The following is a 19,750-nucleotide window of genomic DNA, read 5'->3' on the forward strand; positions in this document are numbered from 1 at the left end:
TGCAGAGATAATGAATGCTTTATGAATCATTGCATGAATAAAAAAATACAAATGAATAAACTCTTTACAGCACGAACATGTATACTCAGCAACAGTCATTAGATGAACACAAAATTACATCGAGTATGGATGGGTCTTATGCTACTCCTTAAATCTCCATATGGGCAACATTCCTCTTATCCTCACAGATTACCAGTCACTTACATACATACATACATTCATTCCAATGCTCACTTGTATATACTGTACGTACATTTGAAAACAAGCTATTAAACAATACTTTTAATCTCTATTAGTCACAGCAAGAGAACCGTCGAAGCTGCATTTCTTTCTGACGACGTGACACTTTTGAATACATTCAGTTGAAATGAAAGGCATTTCCTTTGCTCCATCGTGCTGCTCATAGTCATTTCAAGATATCTAAAATGCACAAGTCATGTAAAGTGTTTATGTCGGGCACAGTGATACAAACATTACATATATAAATCTTAGTCTGTAGCTTTGAAGAGTTAATTATCAAAGGAACACCAAAGCAACAAAAGTGTCAATCTTTTCTCAAGCCACTTTTGTATACAGAACCACCGGTACAAAAAGTATAATAATAATAATAATAATAACACTGTAAATTAAGCTGTGCTGATTTGTATGTGTGTAGATTTATATAATTACAATAGAATCTCATGATATTCCTACATTTTCTTTCAAACAAAAACAGCATGTGTCGCACAATTTTGAAATGGAACTGTCTGCTTGGCTGTATTGAATGCAACATTGTATATAAAGTCTCTCTTGGAAATAGCCAATAAAGTGATGGCATTTCAAATAGGTACAGACCAATTAGCTTATTGCAGTTCTCGACATTTTCAACTTGAGATTTTGTTCCACTCCGACCAAAAAAAAAAACTGTTCAATCTTCTCTCCTGACCTTTTTTTGCATGTGCCGGTTCTGTCTTTTCTTCAGTTTTTTTCCACCTCTCTGTCTTTCGGCCTTAGACACACACATGCACACTTTTCCATTAGAGTTTTTGGCACAGCACTAGTGCAATGTGCAGGCCACAATCTGACAATCATCTTTAAAAAGAAAAACAAAAAAACAATTCTATCCACTTTTACGACACGGCTTTTCTCGACGTGCTGTAGCTAAAGCTCGCTCCGCCACTCCTGTGCGAGATCTTGAGGGTCGTGGCGACCGTCAGGTTTGGGGTCATGGCGACGGAGAAGCCTGGGTTGGCCGCGGATGCGAAACCGGTAGTCGTGGCGATGGATGGGGCAGGTTCGTTGGGACAACCGTACTGCAGCAGGATGTCGCTGCACTCCTGGCTGCCCGCCATGCGAGCGAGGGTCAGCGCTGTTTGCCCCTGAGCATCCCTGTACCGAACGTCACATCCATACTGATAGAAAGGAGAGATAAAACAATATTTTAAGAAACTATATATGATTAAATGATCAACTCGTCAGCAAGCTGTCCAGAAGCCTGATAATTAGTTATATGATGCAGGCGTGTTGCTGAAGGGAAGTAATGGATAATTGAGTACAGCTGTAACTTGGATTTTTTGTATGAAGAAGTGCATTTTAGATTTTTATTCTCTAATTTGTTCTCTCAGTTCACAATATACTTCCAACTAAACCCTTTGAAAATGATCAGTGTACCAATTTTCTAATGAAATATGTGAGAAACACACAAAAAGAGAAAAAAAGATTTAAAAAAATGTTATTAACTCATTAAAATTAAGAATAAACACATTCGTAACCTGAATATTTCCCAAGTAGAGGACATTCAGAATTATAGTTGTATACCATTCTATGTCGTTGTTGCTAATTTCTAACATACACAATGCATTCTTTTGATTGATACTGATTTATTATTATTTTTCACAACGTAATCTCAATCAATTAGAATTGTTTGGGAGCAAACTTCTCGACATTCTTACTCGTTTAGTGTTGGTGAAATGGAATGAAATCACCCTATTCCATTATAATTTAGACCAACTAAGAGAGCAGATAAGCGTAAATTTAATTTATCGCTATCTATGTGCCATGTTTAGTAAATTTGTCCTTATTGTACAATCGTACATTTGAAAAAGAGTTTGATTATATGACGCAATGACTTGGAGAAGCTTTTGCTTGTTTGAGGGAGCACTAAACACTTAGAAAACCCGTCTCAAGGTTAACAAGTTAACTGGATTTTAACTGGACCACGCATCCAATATAAAAATAATGCAGAATTTAAATGAGCCTTTGCAGTGGCTTAGTACAATACTTTTGTTGAATGACCAGTTCCTCTGTATGCCACTTTTTCACTGCGACTTCCACTCCCGCGATGCTGTTCGAGGGTTAAAGAATATTTAGATTATATGCAGTTAGATGCATAATAATGAGAAAGTGAATGTCTGCAGGAGAGCATCAAAAGGACCAACTAATAAAGCTTGGAAAATGACATTCAGGGCACTTTCAACATAAATTGTTATGCAAACTCGGTAAAATGGTTTCCAATGTCATAATGAAAAAAAATAATGTTGTCCCTTTAATTCTTAAACTATAGTGATTGAACATCATAATGTATCAATGTTGCTGCAGGTGTGCAACCGGATAATTGGTGCTGACCTGAATGATCAAAATGCGCATTTCGACAACGCTTAGTTTTGCAGGGTTATTAAATAAATATTGAAGAGCGGTCGCATTTCTGTGATGTCACAAGCTATTTTATTAATTCGGGGAAAGAAAATGAATGACTGTTTCATTTTCTCCATGCCCTATTTATATCTCAGGTGGGTGTTGTGATTATTGTTTGCTGTAGGTGCCCTTCCTCTTTGCTCCCACCCCGCTCTGTTGCTCATTTGCCTGCTATCCCACACCATGACACGATCTTTGGAGAAGAAATGTCAGGGCGTTGCTGGCTCTCTTGAAGGCCAACCACTCACCCGTGAAAAATATTAGAGGACGAATGTACAAAACTACCCCCTTGACATGGTCAAAACTGACTTAATTGTTGCACGTGTGCTGGGTTCTGAAACTAGATGTCATGAAGGACAGCCTGAAAAAAAATTTGGACGCTTCATGGGATTTGAAATTTGTTGCAGTCACAGGCTCACAGGTCATTTTACCCGCTTGTGCTTTGTTGCAAATTGCAACCATAACACTGTAGAAAGAATGGATACTTCTCTGAGAGTGTTGATCAAAACACAGCATATGATCTCATATTACCGATTTCATAATGTCGCGGTCGGTGAGTGTATATCGCAGTCGGCAAAAACACTTTTGGATGAATGAGAGGGAAGTAAACTGACCCAAACAAGAAGTTGTGTCATCACTACGTCAGCCTGCTGACAGGCAGCGTGAAGGGCTGTGCCGGGCAGTCGCAGTGCCAGTTGGGATCGGGAGGAGAGCGCCATGCTGGGGGGGCCGTTTATGTCCTCCTTAGTGCAGTGGGCTAGGAGGAGCAGCAGTTTGGGGAGGTTGTGCTCCATGGCGGCGAGTAGAAGACGGCCTGACAGTGTCATGTCCGGACATTCATTGGGAGTAGGAGGGGGCAACGGCGCCACAAAGAGTTTCTGCTCATATTTTGCCCGAATCCATGACTCTCGTTCCTCTCTGGAGAAAAACACATCAAGAAAGAGTTGGAACAGAAAAAAAGTCTTTGTTGCTATGCACTTTTATGATATATTTAAATACATATATTATCTTTACCGCTAGCATTGGCCTCACAGTGGGAGACCTGGGTTCAAATCCAGGTCGGTCCACCTGTGTGGAGTTTGCATGTTCTCCCCGGGCCTGCGTGGGTTTTCTCCGGGTACTCCGGTTTCCTCCCACATTCCAAAGACATGCATAGTAGGCTGATTGAACACTCTAAAATGCCCTTAGGTATGAGTGTGAGCATGAATGGTTGTTTGTCTTCTAGTGCCCTGCGATTGGCTGGCCACTAATTCAGGGTGTCCCCCGCCTCTGGCCTGTAGTCTGCTGGGATAGGCTCCAGCACCCCCAGTGCGGATAGTGAGGATAAAGCAGTTGAGAAAATGAAATGAGAAAATGAGATTACCGGCTAGCATCAGGCGGCGGTTTACGGTGGCCCATGGTGCGTGCCTCCCATATGCAATTAACCATGTGGTTGCCAATGGCACTGAGAACCAGAGTGAGTTCTCGTGGCAGGTCGTCCAGATCCAAGGAGCGAACGCGCGAAACATGGGTGCCCAGATTACGGTGAATCCCCGAACACTCAATGCAAATGAGGGCACCGAGGTTCAAACTGGCCCACGTAGGATCTTTTGAGAGAGAAAAAATAAAAAACCAATCAACACTATTTTTTCATCAATACTCAGCCACTTTTGTAATGTCTTATGATGCTAAATGTCAACAAAGAAGACTGTAGACATTCAGAAGCAAGATGTTTACTGGAGAAAAGTACCCGTCCTCCCACATGATGGTGACCCAGTTTTGATTCAGTGGGAAAATTGACAAGACATCAAAGTGTTTTTTGTGTCTCGCAATCAAGATTATCAGACGGATTTCTGTCGTACATTGTGCTATTCTGAGATATTTATTTTACTCCCCATGTGATCATTTGGGTTTCCAAAAATTTGAGAAATTACTCAAAAGCTAATGGAAGGCTTTGTTCTATTGTTCTGTTAAACGTCATTCATCAGAAGATGAAAGATGCCGGCACAAGAATAGCTTCTAAATAGTAAATCAGATGTTGCATGGTAGACAAACACACACAAAAAAAGCCAAATAGAGAAAGATGTGACTAACTGGGAGCATCGCAGTCGACACAGAAGTTGTTGCCTTTTGCGTTGCGAATAGCCTGCAGAGCCACGGCTTCGCTCTGGCTATTTTTGCGAGCCTGTGAAAAAAAAGTATATTCTTTTAGCCATGCTCTTCTCCAAATATGCTTGAAATAAAGCTGTAAAACATGGCGGATGATATTAAAAGGGGTTGACCCGAGGAAAATTGTTTCATCAAAAAAAAAAAAACCTGCATCTTAGCATTAACCCGTGATATCGGAGGAAATTACATTTTTAAGCACTCATCCAAGGATGTGTCCTTGCTGCAGTGCGGATATCAGCACAAGACAATATTGAGCAGGCCTGAAATCATAGCACGCCTTTGATGAAGTGACTTTTGCAGCGGAAAATCAATTAAACTTTCTTTATCTTTGTGACAAGAGCCATCATGACTGTTGTTGGATCATGAATCAAGGATAAAATGTTTGATTATATCCAGTGCAAATGGACGCAAGATGCAAGATACATTTGCGTGTGTGTGTGTGAGGAGTTGCTTGTCTGACCTTATTCTTACTGCTCTCACACAGCTGCAGGCTGGCTAGGATCTGGCTCTCGATGGCTTGCACCCAAGAGTCTCTTTCCTCTACACTCTGGGCTTCAAAATGCCACGTCTGGCCGGAGCTCGACACAATCAAGAAATCATTGTTTTCTTCATCTGTCACATACACAAACATACAAACTCATTCTTAATATTAAGACCAACCGTATGTATACATGTGTGTGTATATGTATATATATGTATGTGTATGTATGTGTGTATATGTATATATATATGTATGTGTATGTATATATGTGTGTATATATACATATATATACACATATACACACATATACATATATATTTCATGCAACACTATTTATTTACTTATTTATTACCTCTTTATTTATGTCTAAAATGTCTTTTCCTGTGTCTGTATTCTCACCCTCTTGCTACTGTGACAGTAAAATTTCCTGAATACAGGATGAATAAAGTTATCTAATCTCATCTAATTCTTAATCATGGGGTTACTTTTAACTAACTATTTTTAAATTGCACTACTTAACACCTAAAAAGTAAATGTTGCTAAATCCTTATCAATGACCATAACTTATAACAACTGCAATATTCAAATCTCTAACTTAGAATGTGCTAGAAGTTGCAATGTGATAAGAGATAGTTATACATTACCTGCTTTGCTCACGTTCCTTAAGCTGCCAAAGCTTTTAAGTTTCCACATTTTGCGCTTGGCTAGAAAGAGAAAAGACATTCAACAATTATTTGGCTTACTTGGCCACAAATAATAAAGGATTTTCATTTGTAGGTTTTCCAATATTCATCTCATAATTACCCTCTGCTTGGCCAATCGTGGCATCCCCTTTCTGGTTTGTGCTCTTCTTCCTGCGATGTTTCTTCCTGTCCTCCACTGGAGATGTGGAGCCCACGTCCTTGGTGGACGAGGAGCTGGACACGCCCTCAACGGCGGAGTCTGCCGACACATTCGCAATTCATCAGCTCGTGTAACGATGTGTGATATTTGAAGTACATATATTCTGCTTCTTTCCCTCACCGACGCTTTGAGCGTGGTTGGAGACGTTGGAAGAACATCTTTGGACGCCTCTGTTGCTCCTCAGGAAAAGAACGCCTCCCAGACCCTCCATGTCATCCACTTGCAGGAGCCCACTGGCACTGACAGGAACTATGACAAAAATCGAGCAGTAAAAAAATAAAAACATTTAAAAAATGGAGGAAAAAAATATCCCAAATTGCTCATGATGTAAACAAAAGTATTACATTCCAGAAATGTATCCATTCCACTGTTAGACTACCTAATCAACACAACGCTCTATTGCTTATTCATTACTGTGTCAATGTGATTTATTTATTCATATAAAGTTGCCTCTAAGGCTGCAGCTTTTTCCTTTCACAACAACATTGTATTTATTTATTCATGTTCAGGTGCCAGTTATTTGCCACTTCACTGCTAGTGTTTATATTGTAAATATTCAATAGATACCTTTGATGTAACCGTTTTTCTTCCTGTATGCAGCTGCAAAAGCCTTGAAAATACTATAATATAATAGAACATAATATAATATAATAGATAATATAATGTAATATAATATAATATAATATAATGTAATGTAATCTAATGTTATGTAATATAATGTAATATAATATAATATAATATAATATAATATAATATAATATAATATAATATAATATAATATAATATAATATAATATAATATAATATAATATAATATAATATAATATAATATAATATAATATAATATAATATAATATAATGTAATATAATATAATATAATATAATATAATATAATATAATATAATATAATATAATATAATATAATATATTTATTCTGACCCCTCTTTCTAATGGTATAGCTTGTTTGTTTATGTTAATAATCAAGGCCCTTGAGTGACTTCTAATAAATGAGATGTAATAAGACAAAAATTTGGAGAGTTGCGCATTTTCTCGAATTTCTCATTATTATGCACACAGAAGTTGACTGATTTTTAACAATTTTGTGGGTGCTCGGCCTCATTACTCAAATGGAAGGCCTTGGGGGAGCGATCCTTTTCCTAATGATGTTATTATTCCAATTTATATCGTTAGTTTTTGCCCGGACATTTGTCAAGGTATGCAGAGCAGAGCGGTATCCTTTTTTTTTCCTCACCCAAGTTGACACCCTCTGCTCCTTGTGCATCTTTCATCCTGCCATTAAGCCCAACTGGAGGGGCGCCAGCGGGCACAGCACGAGGGGGTCGTTTGCCAGGCACCTTTACTGTAACCCGCAACAGGTCCATTTCCTTCCCGGGGGTGTTCAGCATGTAATCCTGCCAAGTCAAGGAAACTGCATGACCACCAAGCGCCATCTGACAGTGATGTGTCTGCATCATAAAACCCTGAAATTGCTCTGTCAAAACACACACTTACATTGACGTTGGAGTGGTATGACAGTATGCCATCGCTGGAGAGGGTAACATATTTCTTCTTCCATTCTTTGTTGAGGGAGTTGCCGCTCCGCTTCAGCAAAAAACCCTGGTAGAAGTCACGTGGGGGGAAAAAATGGGAAACGCACTGTTAATCATGCATGTTCATCTCAGACGGATGCTCAGTGGCGGCCAAAATCATCCACAACGTTTCCATGCAGCTAATATGTGCGATACTTTAATTCACACAATGACGCTTCCTTAAAGGTGTCAAGGTGAGATGTCCTCGACTGAAGATTTGTATGCTGCATCTTTCTCTCACCTGTTTGATGGGAATGAAGCGCCCGCTTCCCACATCTCCTTTGCAGTCTGCGCTTCGTCTGGCTGAGTCACTGCCTCGTCGACCCTGAAGGAAACACAAGGGGGAAAAGAAGTTAATTCATTGGAACCTTATTTTTGTGCTGGGATGTTGGTTAAGCACTGCTTTGTTTCTATGGTACAACCTTTAAATACTATAAAAATAAATGAATGATAGACTTGAGTATTATCGGTGACCTTAAACAGAATTTATTTCAGTTTTTATTGATTTCAATTTGACAAATTTAGTTTCTCATAAACCTTTATGGAAACATAAATACTTAATCTGTATACATGGGCAAAAGCACTTTATATCAATACACATTCACAGACCAATGGGTTGTCATCCCACTGGGGGCAAAATAGTGTTCAGTGTCTTGCCAAGAGCATTTTTTTTACTGTTGAGAGAGGATGGAGCCTATCCCACAGATTTTAAATTTGTCTTGCACATCCATCAAGCAAATAAGAATTCGCCACCAATCAAATCGACTCATCTCATTCCCTCTAAATGTGGCACATTCCCATGTTGCATTGCAACAGCTAGATCTACACAGTGATCCCTGAATTACCGGAACATTCTCACTGTTCTCGGTCGGCATGGCAACAGAAAGTTGACACGAACTATCAAGACACGAACCACTAAACCAGTCACTAACTTCCTAGGAGTAGGGTATTTCAAGTGTAAAGTAATTCCCAAAGCTCTTTCCAGAATTTGCCACCTTGAGATAAAAAAAAACCTTAAAAAAAACCCTGCTCTTGAAGCGGTCTAATAATCTTCATTCTCTCCTCCTTCTGTTCTTGGCACACCAAAGTATCATCACCAGCTGGTGTACGGCACTAAAACACTTCATCTCACAGGTAACGATGCGCAAGCATGCAACCTTCTGCTACGTTAGCAAAGGCAATAAAATACACCGTCTCACAACTAACGATACGTTTCATGGTGGTGATAACCAAGTTAGAGATGTTAAAAATGCAAAACAGAGTGAAAGAAGTATTATGTGAGCTAAATCATACGCACTACAATAAAATTCTAACTATCATGTCGCAAAACCATAGACTGCCTCAATACTAATACTTTTTATAATTCATTCATTCATTGTCCTTTCCGCTTATCCTCACAAGAGTCGCGGGGGTGCTGGATTCTAAATTTGGGCATTTGGTGGGGATCACCCTGAATTGGTTGCAAGCCAAACGCAGTATCGAGATACTCAATATAACATATAAATAATTAATTTAAAAAAAAATACCCATCATTGCCTGTATATTACTAGCCAAATTTTGCCCGAAATTCTTCAAAAATCAATTGGAAAGGGAACGAGAAGTAAGCTACAAAACGAACATGTCACATCATTCACACGGCAGACACATTACCAAAATGACACCTTCATTATAGTCACACATGCTGTCAAATTAGACTTTACTTGCTAAACACCGATAATTGCAGTGAGACCGCCGAGAAACTAAAGGATTGAAACAAGCATAGGCCTACACCATATGGGCCAATTAAAATAGAGCCACTGTGGTTCAGGGTGACTCTGCTAATGGATACAGCCAGCTTTATTGTTTTATGTTGTTGTGCGGCCTTTGCGACTGTACTGTCTAACTTATAACTATGCCTTTTCTTGCTACTGTCACAATGAAATTTCCCGAATACGGGATGAATAAAGTTATCCAATCCAATCCAATGGCATCATTATTCAATTGGTTAAATATATATATATAGGTCCTTGTATACTTGGCAAATGCAGTTTATACCGAAAAGCGTGCAGTGCGTCTGCGAGTGGCACTGCGGACGGAACCAGGGGTGCCAGCGTCCTGCTTTTCCCCTCTTGCCGATCTGCCAATCTCTTTATGGCTAATCACGGGCGTGGAGGGAAGCGACGAGGAGTAATCGCTACTCTGACCCCCATTACTAGCCTGCAAATTAGAGAGAAAGAGAGTTAAATGGACGACATTATTGAAGCGAGGCAGTAGTTTACAGTAGGATGTGTGAAATGAATATTTCCCATGAACATGCTTGTAAAAACTTTAATGAACACAAATAACATTTTTATTGAAAGGTGACATGAGCCACATTACTTTTTAAGGGGTGTAATTGTTTCCTATACAGTACTTTTGGAAGAGCTTTCCTTGAAAGCAAAAAGGAAAATTATATTTATCTGTAGGTATGTGAAGGATGGGAATTATATTGTGGGAAAACTAACAGTAAATGAATTTACTTTTTCTCTGGTTTTCCAGGATTTTCAATATTACATCAATGTGAATTCTCATCAGAGTGCAGATTTATATGATAATAACACATTGCCTAAGTGCTTCCATGGATACTATACATACTCAGGTAATATTGTGAAGCACATAGTGGAACCAGTAGACAACAATTCAAGTAACATAATGTGTTTATCAATTGTTCACCTGTCCTGGAAAGACACCAGACACTGGAGTGGAGCCACCTGAGTGACTGGGAGAGTTGGGAAGGGATTTACAGGAAGCCAGCAATGCAGCTTGCTTCTTGGCAGCCATGATTTTCTGAGCAGCTAGAGCAAGAATAAAGGTAGTACAACAATTTAAATGCAAAAAAATATATATATCAGGGTTTCCGTATTTGTTTATACAGTAGTAGTTTGTTGCGGTTGTGACGTACCATCAGTAAAGACCCTGTTGACATTGAGGCCGTACGTGGCACATGTTTCGTAGTAGGTGCAACGACGTACATCCGAGCAGAGTTGCCTGGCCCGGGCGTCGTCGATGACCCTGGGATTGTTGCTGCTGATCTTATCTGATCGAGACAAAAAGACTAAATCAATGCCTTAAATCAAGGGTGTCAGACTCGGGTTGGTTTGCGGGGCGGTTTAACGTCAACTTGATTTCACGGGGGCCAGACAATTTTAGATATAATATTTAGATTTTTTTTAAATAAATGGATTAAAAGAACTGTATTAAAAGCCCTGAATATTCAGTTTTTTATAGATCTAAAACAATGTTTATTTTAGCCTTTTTATACATATTTTTAGATTTTACAAAATCATTTTTGAACTAAAAACACAGAAAAAAATGGATTAAAAAATTACAATTATTGATTTAAAAGGGGGAAAATTTAGGAAATTTTATATACATCCATACTCTTCATTTTAATTTGATCCTGAAACAGAAAGTCGACACATGATTTGCTTTCCCGGGCCACATAAAATGATGCGGCGGGCCAGATTTGGCCCCTGGGCCGCCACTTTGACACATGTGCCTTAAATAATAATAATTGAATGGGAAAAAAAAGCGAAACAGTCACTTCTTAAAGAGGTCATAAGCATGAGATCAGGTAACATTAGATTCATTCATTCTTTGCCAATATTTGCTGTTTAATTGTCTTAGTCTGTGAAAAGCAAAAAAGGTGCTTCGGAATGAGACTTTTTCTATTCAAGTTCTCTTGCATAGATCGCTTAACCCTATCGAAAATGGTTGCTCATGTCAAGATTTCTTTTGAAAGAAATGCTGCTGTTACCAGTGTTCAAGCAACATGTTAGCTGATCAGATATTGCTTTGACCAAAGCCTTTTTTTAATTAAAAGGTGAAATGGCACACCTTTCTTGAAGCTTTCCTGTTTTGTGGTTATTAAAAAGAATACCCACAGACAATACAAATGCCCATTTCAGGCATATTACCACCTCCAGATGGCACGACTCAGAGAGTCAAACCGTTTATTCGGAGCAGATTTGCGAGTGGGCGTGTGTGAACCAGACAAACAGAGAAGCAGGTTTAGGGTTAAACTGAAAAAAAAAGCATAGAAAAGCAGCAAAAGTGACTTCTAGAAAGCTTTTTTCTTCCTAATATTAAAATGTTTATCATGTATTTATTTATTCAAATGTAAAAGTTGACAATTTTAAGCGCTTAATTTGAAATCACACGTTTCAACTTGCAAAAAATCAACAAATACGTAAATATTTTTGGAATATATTTCAATGTTATTCAACTATGAGTGCCAACATAAAAATTCTGATACAAATGTCCACTAAGATTGTATATAAATCATCTTTATCCATGCTACATATTATGTTGAGATTGACTTTTTGGGGCCTTTTCGGGAATTTCTCACCTTGAGTGCCCACAACGACAAAAGGTATCTCCATGACGGGCCGGTGAGCGGCGAGCTGGTGGTAGATCTTATACACTTCCTGGAAACTGGCCTCGTTTTCCAAGCTAAAGACCAGTATAACCGCGTCTAGCCAGCTCGCAAACTGAAGACGAGGCAGGGGAAAAATTGGTGTTTACAATACATGAGGATAGGACTCACTCGTGTACTACTTTATATCCAAGCAAAGCTTGTTTCCTAACTCACCTGGGCCCCTGGGAGCTCAGTCTCTTCTCTGATGATCAACAGATGGCTCTGTCCATCAATCAGAACATCCTTAATATATTGACGCCCTGAGTAATACAAATTATGTTTAAGACTTGTCCATGAAATCACGAAATGTGCATTCAGTTCTTACGTTAAGGTGCATCAATAAGCCAAGCAAAAATACAATTCCAAATTGAAACTGACCCTCAGCATTTTCCAGTGACAGGTAACTTCCTGTCAGGTGTCTGTGCACCAGCGCAGACTTTCCGCTGCACAGTCCTCCCAAAACAGCCTGATACACAAACACGCGTTAGAATAAAGGCATGACGAATGTATTTGAATGTCAAAACGTGAAAAGAGCCAATTTTACCAGGTGAAGTTCTTGTACAGTTTGAGTGATGGTCCATTCCTGACTGCTGGTGCATGGAGCTAAATGCAAAAGGAGAATGATCAATATGCATGAATGCAAAGTGGCAGGAAGTGGTTTGTTGGGCACCATACTAGACTGGAATCAAATTTGAAAACTGTAGATGGTCTTGTTTCTCAGATTTGTTTTTTTTCTCAGGAGAGAGCCAATATGTCGACTGAGGAAGCCATTCAATTGTCATTCTCGTTCTATTTTGCCCAATCCTTCAATATAGTACACAGTGTAAATGCAACATTACTGCTGACGTATTTTTTGAGTATAAATACTTCAGAGTATGAATCCAATTAGCCAAAGAATACACAATACAATGAGAAAAAAAGTTGCACGAGAGTTTTTTTTCTTAATTTATCAGGACCCAAGAACTTAATAAAATAAATTAATAGTAAAATAGGGAACAATAGATTTTTGTAAATGTGACGGCTTTAGAATAGCGTATAGGTATTTGAAACTGTCTTCTAACTCAACACAAAGCAAAGCGACGGCTCATAACTTGAATATTTTCTTTCACTAAAATGTACAAGGCTACTTGATGATTCTGTTGAAATCATTGTCTGCCATTGATGTCGCTAGGCATCCAATAAGTTTGAACTGGGTGGTGCTGGTAACAAATGGTCACCTTCCAGTTCCATTTGATTGGACACCTACTAGTGACAAACTCATTTCAAAAGAGCCACAACATTGGACGCCTGTCATCGTCAATGGCGCTGTAATAGTTCAAGGATGGGCATTTAATGTGTCCAGGGCAACCATCCTTCGTTTGTCTGCATGACTCAGTCTGTTTGCACACACACACACACACGCACACACACTTAAATATGGACAGTTTTTTTCCTAGTGCAAAACACACCCACAAAGGGGACATATTTTTAGAACCATTTAACAACTGTCCCCCTGGCATCCATTTTCCTAATCCTCCATCTTTGGGTAACCCCAAACTCTCTTTCATTACCGTCACACCAGCGACCAAATAACAATCCCCACAGCTGGCTGTTGCCATGACAACTCCTTTTTCCAGAAGCCTCTATACGATGAATGGTCTCGACATGTGAAAGGCAAAAAGAGGCTGTGTTGTTCACCTCTTTACAGATAGCACACGACCGTGTACGTATATTTTTCCGCGCCACTGTGTGCGAACGGAATTTGTATCAATCTGGGTAAAAGAGATAAAGGAGACAACAGGTGAGATGTAGACGACGTAGCTCACCAATAGTCGACGTGCCAACAGTGTGAATGTTGATGACCAGGCCACACAGAGCAGGAAGTAGTAGCTTGTTCTCTGCATGAACACGGCTCTGTGTCTCCCCAACCTTAATTATTCATGTCCCACTTACTCCTGACAAATTATTCAGCGCCTTCTTGGATCCCACAATCACCGTCATAGACAACTATCTTCACTTTAAGGCTCGATAAACCAGGGCATCTTATCCTTCATTTTCTAACTTAGAATATCATTATGTAAGACTGATGTGTATTTTTTAGAAGACTGAACCACCACCTGTTTATTGGCTTTGTATGTAAAGCTCTGCTTGTGTAAAAAGTCACACTTGAAGCCCATTGACATTTTCCAGGCTCATTCATTCAGCAAGGTTGACATATTATATTCTGGATGTTTAAAGGGGGGGCGGCCGGTGGAGCGAGTGGTTAGCGCGTTGGCCTCACAGCTCTGGGGTCCTGGGTTCAATTCCAGGTCATGTCCATCTGTGTGGAGTTTGCATGTTCTACCCGGGTCTGCGTGGGTTTCCTCCGGGTACTCCGGTTTCCTCCAACGTTCCAAAAACATGCATCATAGGCTAATTGGACACTCCAAATTGCCCCTAGGCATGGGTGTGAGCGTGCATGGTTGTCCCGTCTCCTCGTGCCCTGCGATTGGCTGGCCACCAATTCAGGGTGTCCCCCGCCTCTGACCCCGGAGTCAGCTGGGATAGGCTCAAGCACCCCCCGTGATGAGGATAAAGCGGTTCAGAAAAACAGATGAGAGAGAAGTATTTGGTAATAAAACAATCAAACAAAAAAAGAATAGCATTTTTATGATATGGGTGGCACAGTGGGTGAGTGGCTAGTACATCTGCCTTACAGTTCTGAGATTGAGGGTTCAATTGCTGTGGGGTGTTTGTAACCCTGTGCCTGCATAGGTTTTCTCCGGGTACTCTGTTTTTTTCTCACATCCCCAAAACATGCTTGGTAGGTTGGATGACCACTCAAAATTGTCCCTAGGTAAAAGTGTGAGCATGCAAGACGGAAATAAGAGAGAAATTTGTGATTTTAATATTTAAATTCTTTGCCCAACTATTTTTCCACATGAACACCATTTATACGACGTCTTGTCTGTCCATTTAACAAGTCAGAGTTAATGACTACCAGGCAGGATTTAATTAACAACAAATATAAATAATACAACACTCATTATCATGAAATTTGTTGACAAATGTATTAAAGATTTAATGATGTTGTAAATGTTATTGAAAATAATGCGTTTTCTTTGCTACAGCGGGTAGACAATGTCAACATACCCTTGTTCAAATGAAAAATTGAGGCCAAGGTAGATTTCAAAATTAAAGTTCAAAATATCTTAACAACTCGGATACTATCCAAATGACAGGACTAAAAATAAACAACTAATATCCTGTTAAGTGCACATCTGCGTCCTCGCTGCCACTTTTTAGGGTGCCTCTAATGAAATGAATTTTCTTTTCCTGACATTTATACAGTAATAATTCAGTCAATCCTTAGCATTCCAATGGTGGTACTCGTGCCGCAATTTCAGAACCACTGATTAATGCACTTCTGAAATGGGGTCTTTCAAAATGATTCTAACAGTGAGAACTGAATTTCTGAGAACAGGATTTGGCAATATATCACTTCTGTACATGAGGGCTTCCTTATTTAAACTCAGAGAGGTGAGAGGGGCTCAAGATATATATGTTCCTGCTACAAATCTTGCAGGGGAACCGTTTCGTCTCTCAATGGCATAACTGTGTCAGTGACTGGAAAGAAACCTCACTGTGTGAAATAGTGGTCCAATTAGAAGGCTAACGTGCATGTTAAAAGTACAGAGAAGCCACTATAGATCTCTGTCATGTTGTAGAAGAGATGAATCAACGGAGAACTTACCCTCTTCCTCGCTGGAGCCCCTCTCCACAGCGGGATACGGACCAGATGCTGTGCTGACAATTGGGGGCACGGCTGCACTTTTGGAGAAAATCCCACTAATAAACTTGAGCATCTTGCGGTCACGGGCGGGAGCTCTCTGCATCGTTCCTCCTTGGCCCTCTTTTCCTCTCCTGGCATCCTCCGAGAGGCAATGTAGGTCGCTGTTATCTAGGGTGCGACTGGTGGCTTTTCTTTGAGGCCTGCTCACATCGCAGCCTACCGGGGTAACCAGGGAAACCTTAAATCTCTCCTCGTGATGGTTCTCCCGGTTCATGATTCCGGAATAGCCTCCGCTGAGGGGAGCGGCGGGACGGATGAGCGTGCCTCTGCCGTCGCTGTCGGCCCAAGACGCGCGGTAAGGCCCCAGACCCGTAGCTGCCGTGAGGGGGGACTGCTCCCCGATTCGGTTGTCTCTCCTCTCCAGAGTCTTAGCTGAGTGATACAAGTTGGCTTCCCTGGTCTCCCTCCAGCCTCCCGAGCTGGTTCCCGTCTGCGACCTCATTAGAACGTCAGGGCGCTGACTGACCGAAAAAGGGAGGCTGCACCGCGAACGGTTGTTGAGCTCGGCTCCATTTTCGCCCTTCGGGAAGAGCCTGGGAGGCTCCTGGTAAAGTTCCGTCTTGGGCCGCGAGGCGTCATTGCGGGGCCCGTCTCGCCGGACGCTGCTCTCCAGGGCGCTCCCGCTGTACACCTTCACCATTTGCCTCAACTGGGCGTGCGCGATAGACGCGTCCTTGCTCTTTGCAAACGGCACCAGATCTTTGGGGTCTCCCTGCCCGGCTTTCCCCCATTTCTCAGGCGGGCTGTCGTACTTGACGCGCACCTGCTCCGCTTCTTCATCCTGGCGCGAGCACGCTTTGCCTGATGCTGGTGGGCCGAGACACGGTTCTTCCTCTTGGGGGTAAGCCCTGGCCTCCTCCTTGGGGCTCCATCCCCCCTCCTTCTCCTCTCGGTTCCCGGCTACATCCTCTGGCAAAGCCTCAACCTTCACCAGAGTGAGGGAGATGAGGTAGGTGGTGCGCCTCTGTGGGTTGTCTGCTTGGTTCATTGGGAGAGAAGAGCTCAGCACAGTGCCACCTTCTCTCCAAGCAGGCCACGCATGCAAACCTCAGTCATGGCAGCACGCGGCAACTGAAACAGAGAGCACAATCCACGAGGATGGATGCGGGACATATTTTCGCAGTACATTCAAATGTTTTACCCTGTCTAGACTGCTTTCCCCCCCTCCCTGAATAAATCCCCATCCACGCACACCGCTACTACTTGTCTCTACTATTAATTCATTCATAAGCCCTTCCTTGCTTTTCTTTTGTACAAATCTGACAGGTAGACACACCGATGGATAGACGAGGACGCAGGATTTGAGGGAGGAGGGATGGAGGGAGGGGGGGAATGCATATATCGAACAGTTGGGTCACATTTCCGGATATTTTTTTCTTGGAATTGTGTTCCTACCTTCAATTTGCCGCCCATCGATTACATGGGTCCTTGCTTAGTCAAAACGATTCCTTTGGCGATCAACTGGCATCAAACAGGATATCATTCGGAGCGGAGAAGCTGATTGATCCACAAAAGGAAATGAAAATAGATGAAAGTGAGGCTGCCAGGGGGGAAAAATCATTCACTTGTCGCGATGCGTCTTGCAGCTGGAGCCTCCATTTGACAATGTCACGCATAAAAGCAGGTATTCACAGCGTGGCGGCTACTGGGGGGAAAAGCCATCTACTGATGAACCCCCAAAATGGAAGAATTTCACTAAAAAGGCACGCAACGCTTCCTTGTGTCCGTCGTTCCTCTGGAGAAGGCTCCTCTCGGTCACCGCATCCTCTCCTCCGAGCGCCTCATCCAATTAGCAAGTCAATAAAATGTGTCTCCGTGAGCCAGAGGAAGCCCACCAGTCCACCCCAGCCCTTCCGCCCTTGCCCACCCCCCCTTCACTTACCCTACCGTAATCCTGCAGCACAACTGGACTCGCTGGTTCCGAAAGGAAGCTAACTGCGAGGTGGTGCTCACGTTCATCAGATTTTTATCTGTGCACACTACAAAAGAGGAAAGAGGGGGGCGACAAACCCCTTGCCAGTGCATCTGTCCTCTCTCTTTCTCCCTCTCCTCCTCTCTCTCTTTTTTTCTCTCTGTCCTTTCCAAAGCAATTTATGGGCAGCGTCTGCTCTTGCAGCTTGGCCGCTTGCATACAAAAGAGAAGATGCACAAGATGAGAACCACTTAGCATATTTATGATCAATAGAATACATACAACATCAAATTAAGAAGTGGAAGATTTAGGTGGAGGAAGGGTAAAGATTTAAACAGAGGCATTATATTACTACGGAATGAAAACCCAGCTAAGAAATCAACAGCTGGTTCCTGTACCAGCAAAACCAGTACCAAAAGAAAACAGATCCAGCGTGCTAGTACTGAAACCAGAGTATGATGGATTTCTTAGCAGGGACTTCTCTTTAGAAACTAATGTCAGTAACAGTATGAGTAATAGTTGTAAACACAGCATTTCTTAAGGAGGCTCTACAAGGGCTCACTTTAATACAAATTAAGGGTTATGGAAATATTGCGTTGGATCGGGTTTAGCAAAACATGCATTGAAAAAGATTTAATTGGAAGTAAAAATATATATATTTATATTCAACATCTGGACATCCGCAGCGGTACAGTCGTCTAAAAGTTCAGAAGTCAAGGATTTTGCTATCGCCTTCTTGTGTGGCATCCACATATTCATTCAGTGCCTGTGTGTGTGTGTGTGTGTGTGTCTGTGTGTGTGTGTTTGTGTGTGTTATGCCCCCAGGTAGTCAGCTTTCCTCCCATAACCAAGAAACATTCATTTTAAGTTAACTGGAGACAGTAAATAGCGAGTAGACATGAATTTCAGTGCTTCTGTGAATAGCTGTTGACCAGCTCAGGGTGTCAAGTCATGAATTGTGACACTAAAGTGAACCTTGCAGTCATGAAGTTGTACTGTGATGAAAACAGTTTTATTCCTTTGTGGTTTGCAGGGAAGGTTGATTTAAAAAAGAAATGGATTTGAATGAAATGAACTGCTTCAGCTCGATAGCACCGAACCATTTTCCAAAAGGATTTAAGAGGTGATTGACACCATGGTGTGCATTTTCAATTTATTAAAGACTTGCTCACAACCAAGATGTCAATTCTGTCACTTTGCGGAGCTTGTCACTAAATGCCGTGTGACAGACAGAGCGTAAACAATTAAGTCATGCGCTGCTTACATCAATACATTTGACATTTACATTAGGTAAAAGCATTGGAGTTCACAGCTGTTTAACTCAACGGTGAAGGATTGCATCCTTTGTGACGCAACTTGCGTTTATGCACCCCAGTGCATAACTTCAAGAATGGAGAAGTCAATACATTGAAATGCACGTCCGGAGGTCAGCTGAAAAAAATCTATAGGGTTCGTGGAGCAATACTGTACTGTATTTTCACGAATAAGGCACACTTAAGTCTTAAATTTTCTCCAAAATAGACAGGGCGCCTTATAATCCAGTGCGCCTTATATATGGAAAAAACATTGAAATGTAATTCATTGAGGGTCTGCCTTGTAATGTGGTGCACCTTATAGTCGTGAAATTACAGTAGTTTGATAAATATTTGATCTTAAATTTGTCTCTGATCTTGTATGTTAACAAAATTGTCCCTCCAACACGGACCATATTCAGCAAATGGTTAGCAAATGGCAGTCATTACACAGCATCATTGAGAGGCAAATGGCATTGAAATGACTCCTGGCTCGCACAAGATGGC

At 41.1% G+C, this 19,750-nt stretch overlaps 1 protein-coding gene across 1 annotated transcript; it reads right to left on the minus strand.

The window, feature by feature from the left end:
• LOC144076107 (arf-GAP with GTPase, ANK repeat and PH domain-containing protein 1-like) lies at positions 1 to 17,900 on the minus strand. Its single transcript, XM_077603680.1, has 20 exons — positions 17,435 to 17,900; positions 15,941 to 17,110; positions 12,773 to 12,831; positions 12,607 to 12,694; positions 12,403 to 12,488; positions 12,160 to 12,301; positions 10,714 to 10,848; positions 10,485 to 10,606; positions 9,828 to 9,989; positions 8,035 to 8,118; positions 7,717 to 7,821; positions 7,457 to 7,616; positions 6,326 to 6,454; positions 6,107 to 6,244; positions 5,947 to 6,006; positions 5,282 to 5,433; positions 4,747 to 4,837; positions 4,037 to 4,259; positions 3,288 to 3,591; positions 1 to 1,391 (listed from the first exon to the last, which is right to left on the minus strand). Exons 2-20 carry the CDS (start codon positions 17,025 to 17,027, stop codon positions 1,110 to 1,112), a joined length of 3,609 nt encoding a protein of 1,202 aa, XP_077459806.1. The 5' UTR covers positions 17,028 to 17,110; positions 17,435 to 17,900; the 3' UTR covers positions 1 to 1,109.
• Between the last annotated feature and the right edge of the window lie 1,850 nt (positions 17,901 to 19,750).

This window comes from Stigmatopora argus, chromosome 6 (assembly GCF_051989625.1).
Source record: "Stigmatopora argus isolate UIUO_Sarg chromosome 6, RoL_Sarg_1.0, whole genome shotgun sequence".
Classification (NCBI taxonomy): domain Eukaryota; kingdom Metazoa; phylum Chordata; class Actinopteri; order Syngnathiformes; family Syngnathidae; genus Stigmatopora; species Stigmatopora argus.

Bases quoted from the DNA above. Each gene is read 5' to 3' on its own strand.
- LOC144076107 (XM_077603680.1), bottom strand. From the start codon at position 17,027: ATGAACCAAGCAGACAACCCACAGAGGCGCACCACCTACCTCATCTCC. The intron at 12,832-15,940 runs GTAAGTTCTCCG...TTTTGCATTTAG, and splicing joins GGGCTCCAGCGAGGAAGAGG to CTCCATGCACCAGCAGTCAG. The intron at 10,849-12,159 runs GTGAGAAATTCC...TGTCTCGATCAG, and splicing joins TGTCGTTGTGGGCACTCAAG to ATAAGATCAGCAGCAACAAT.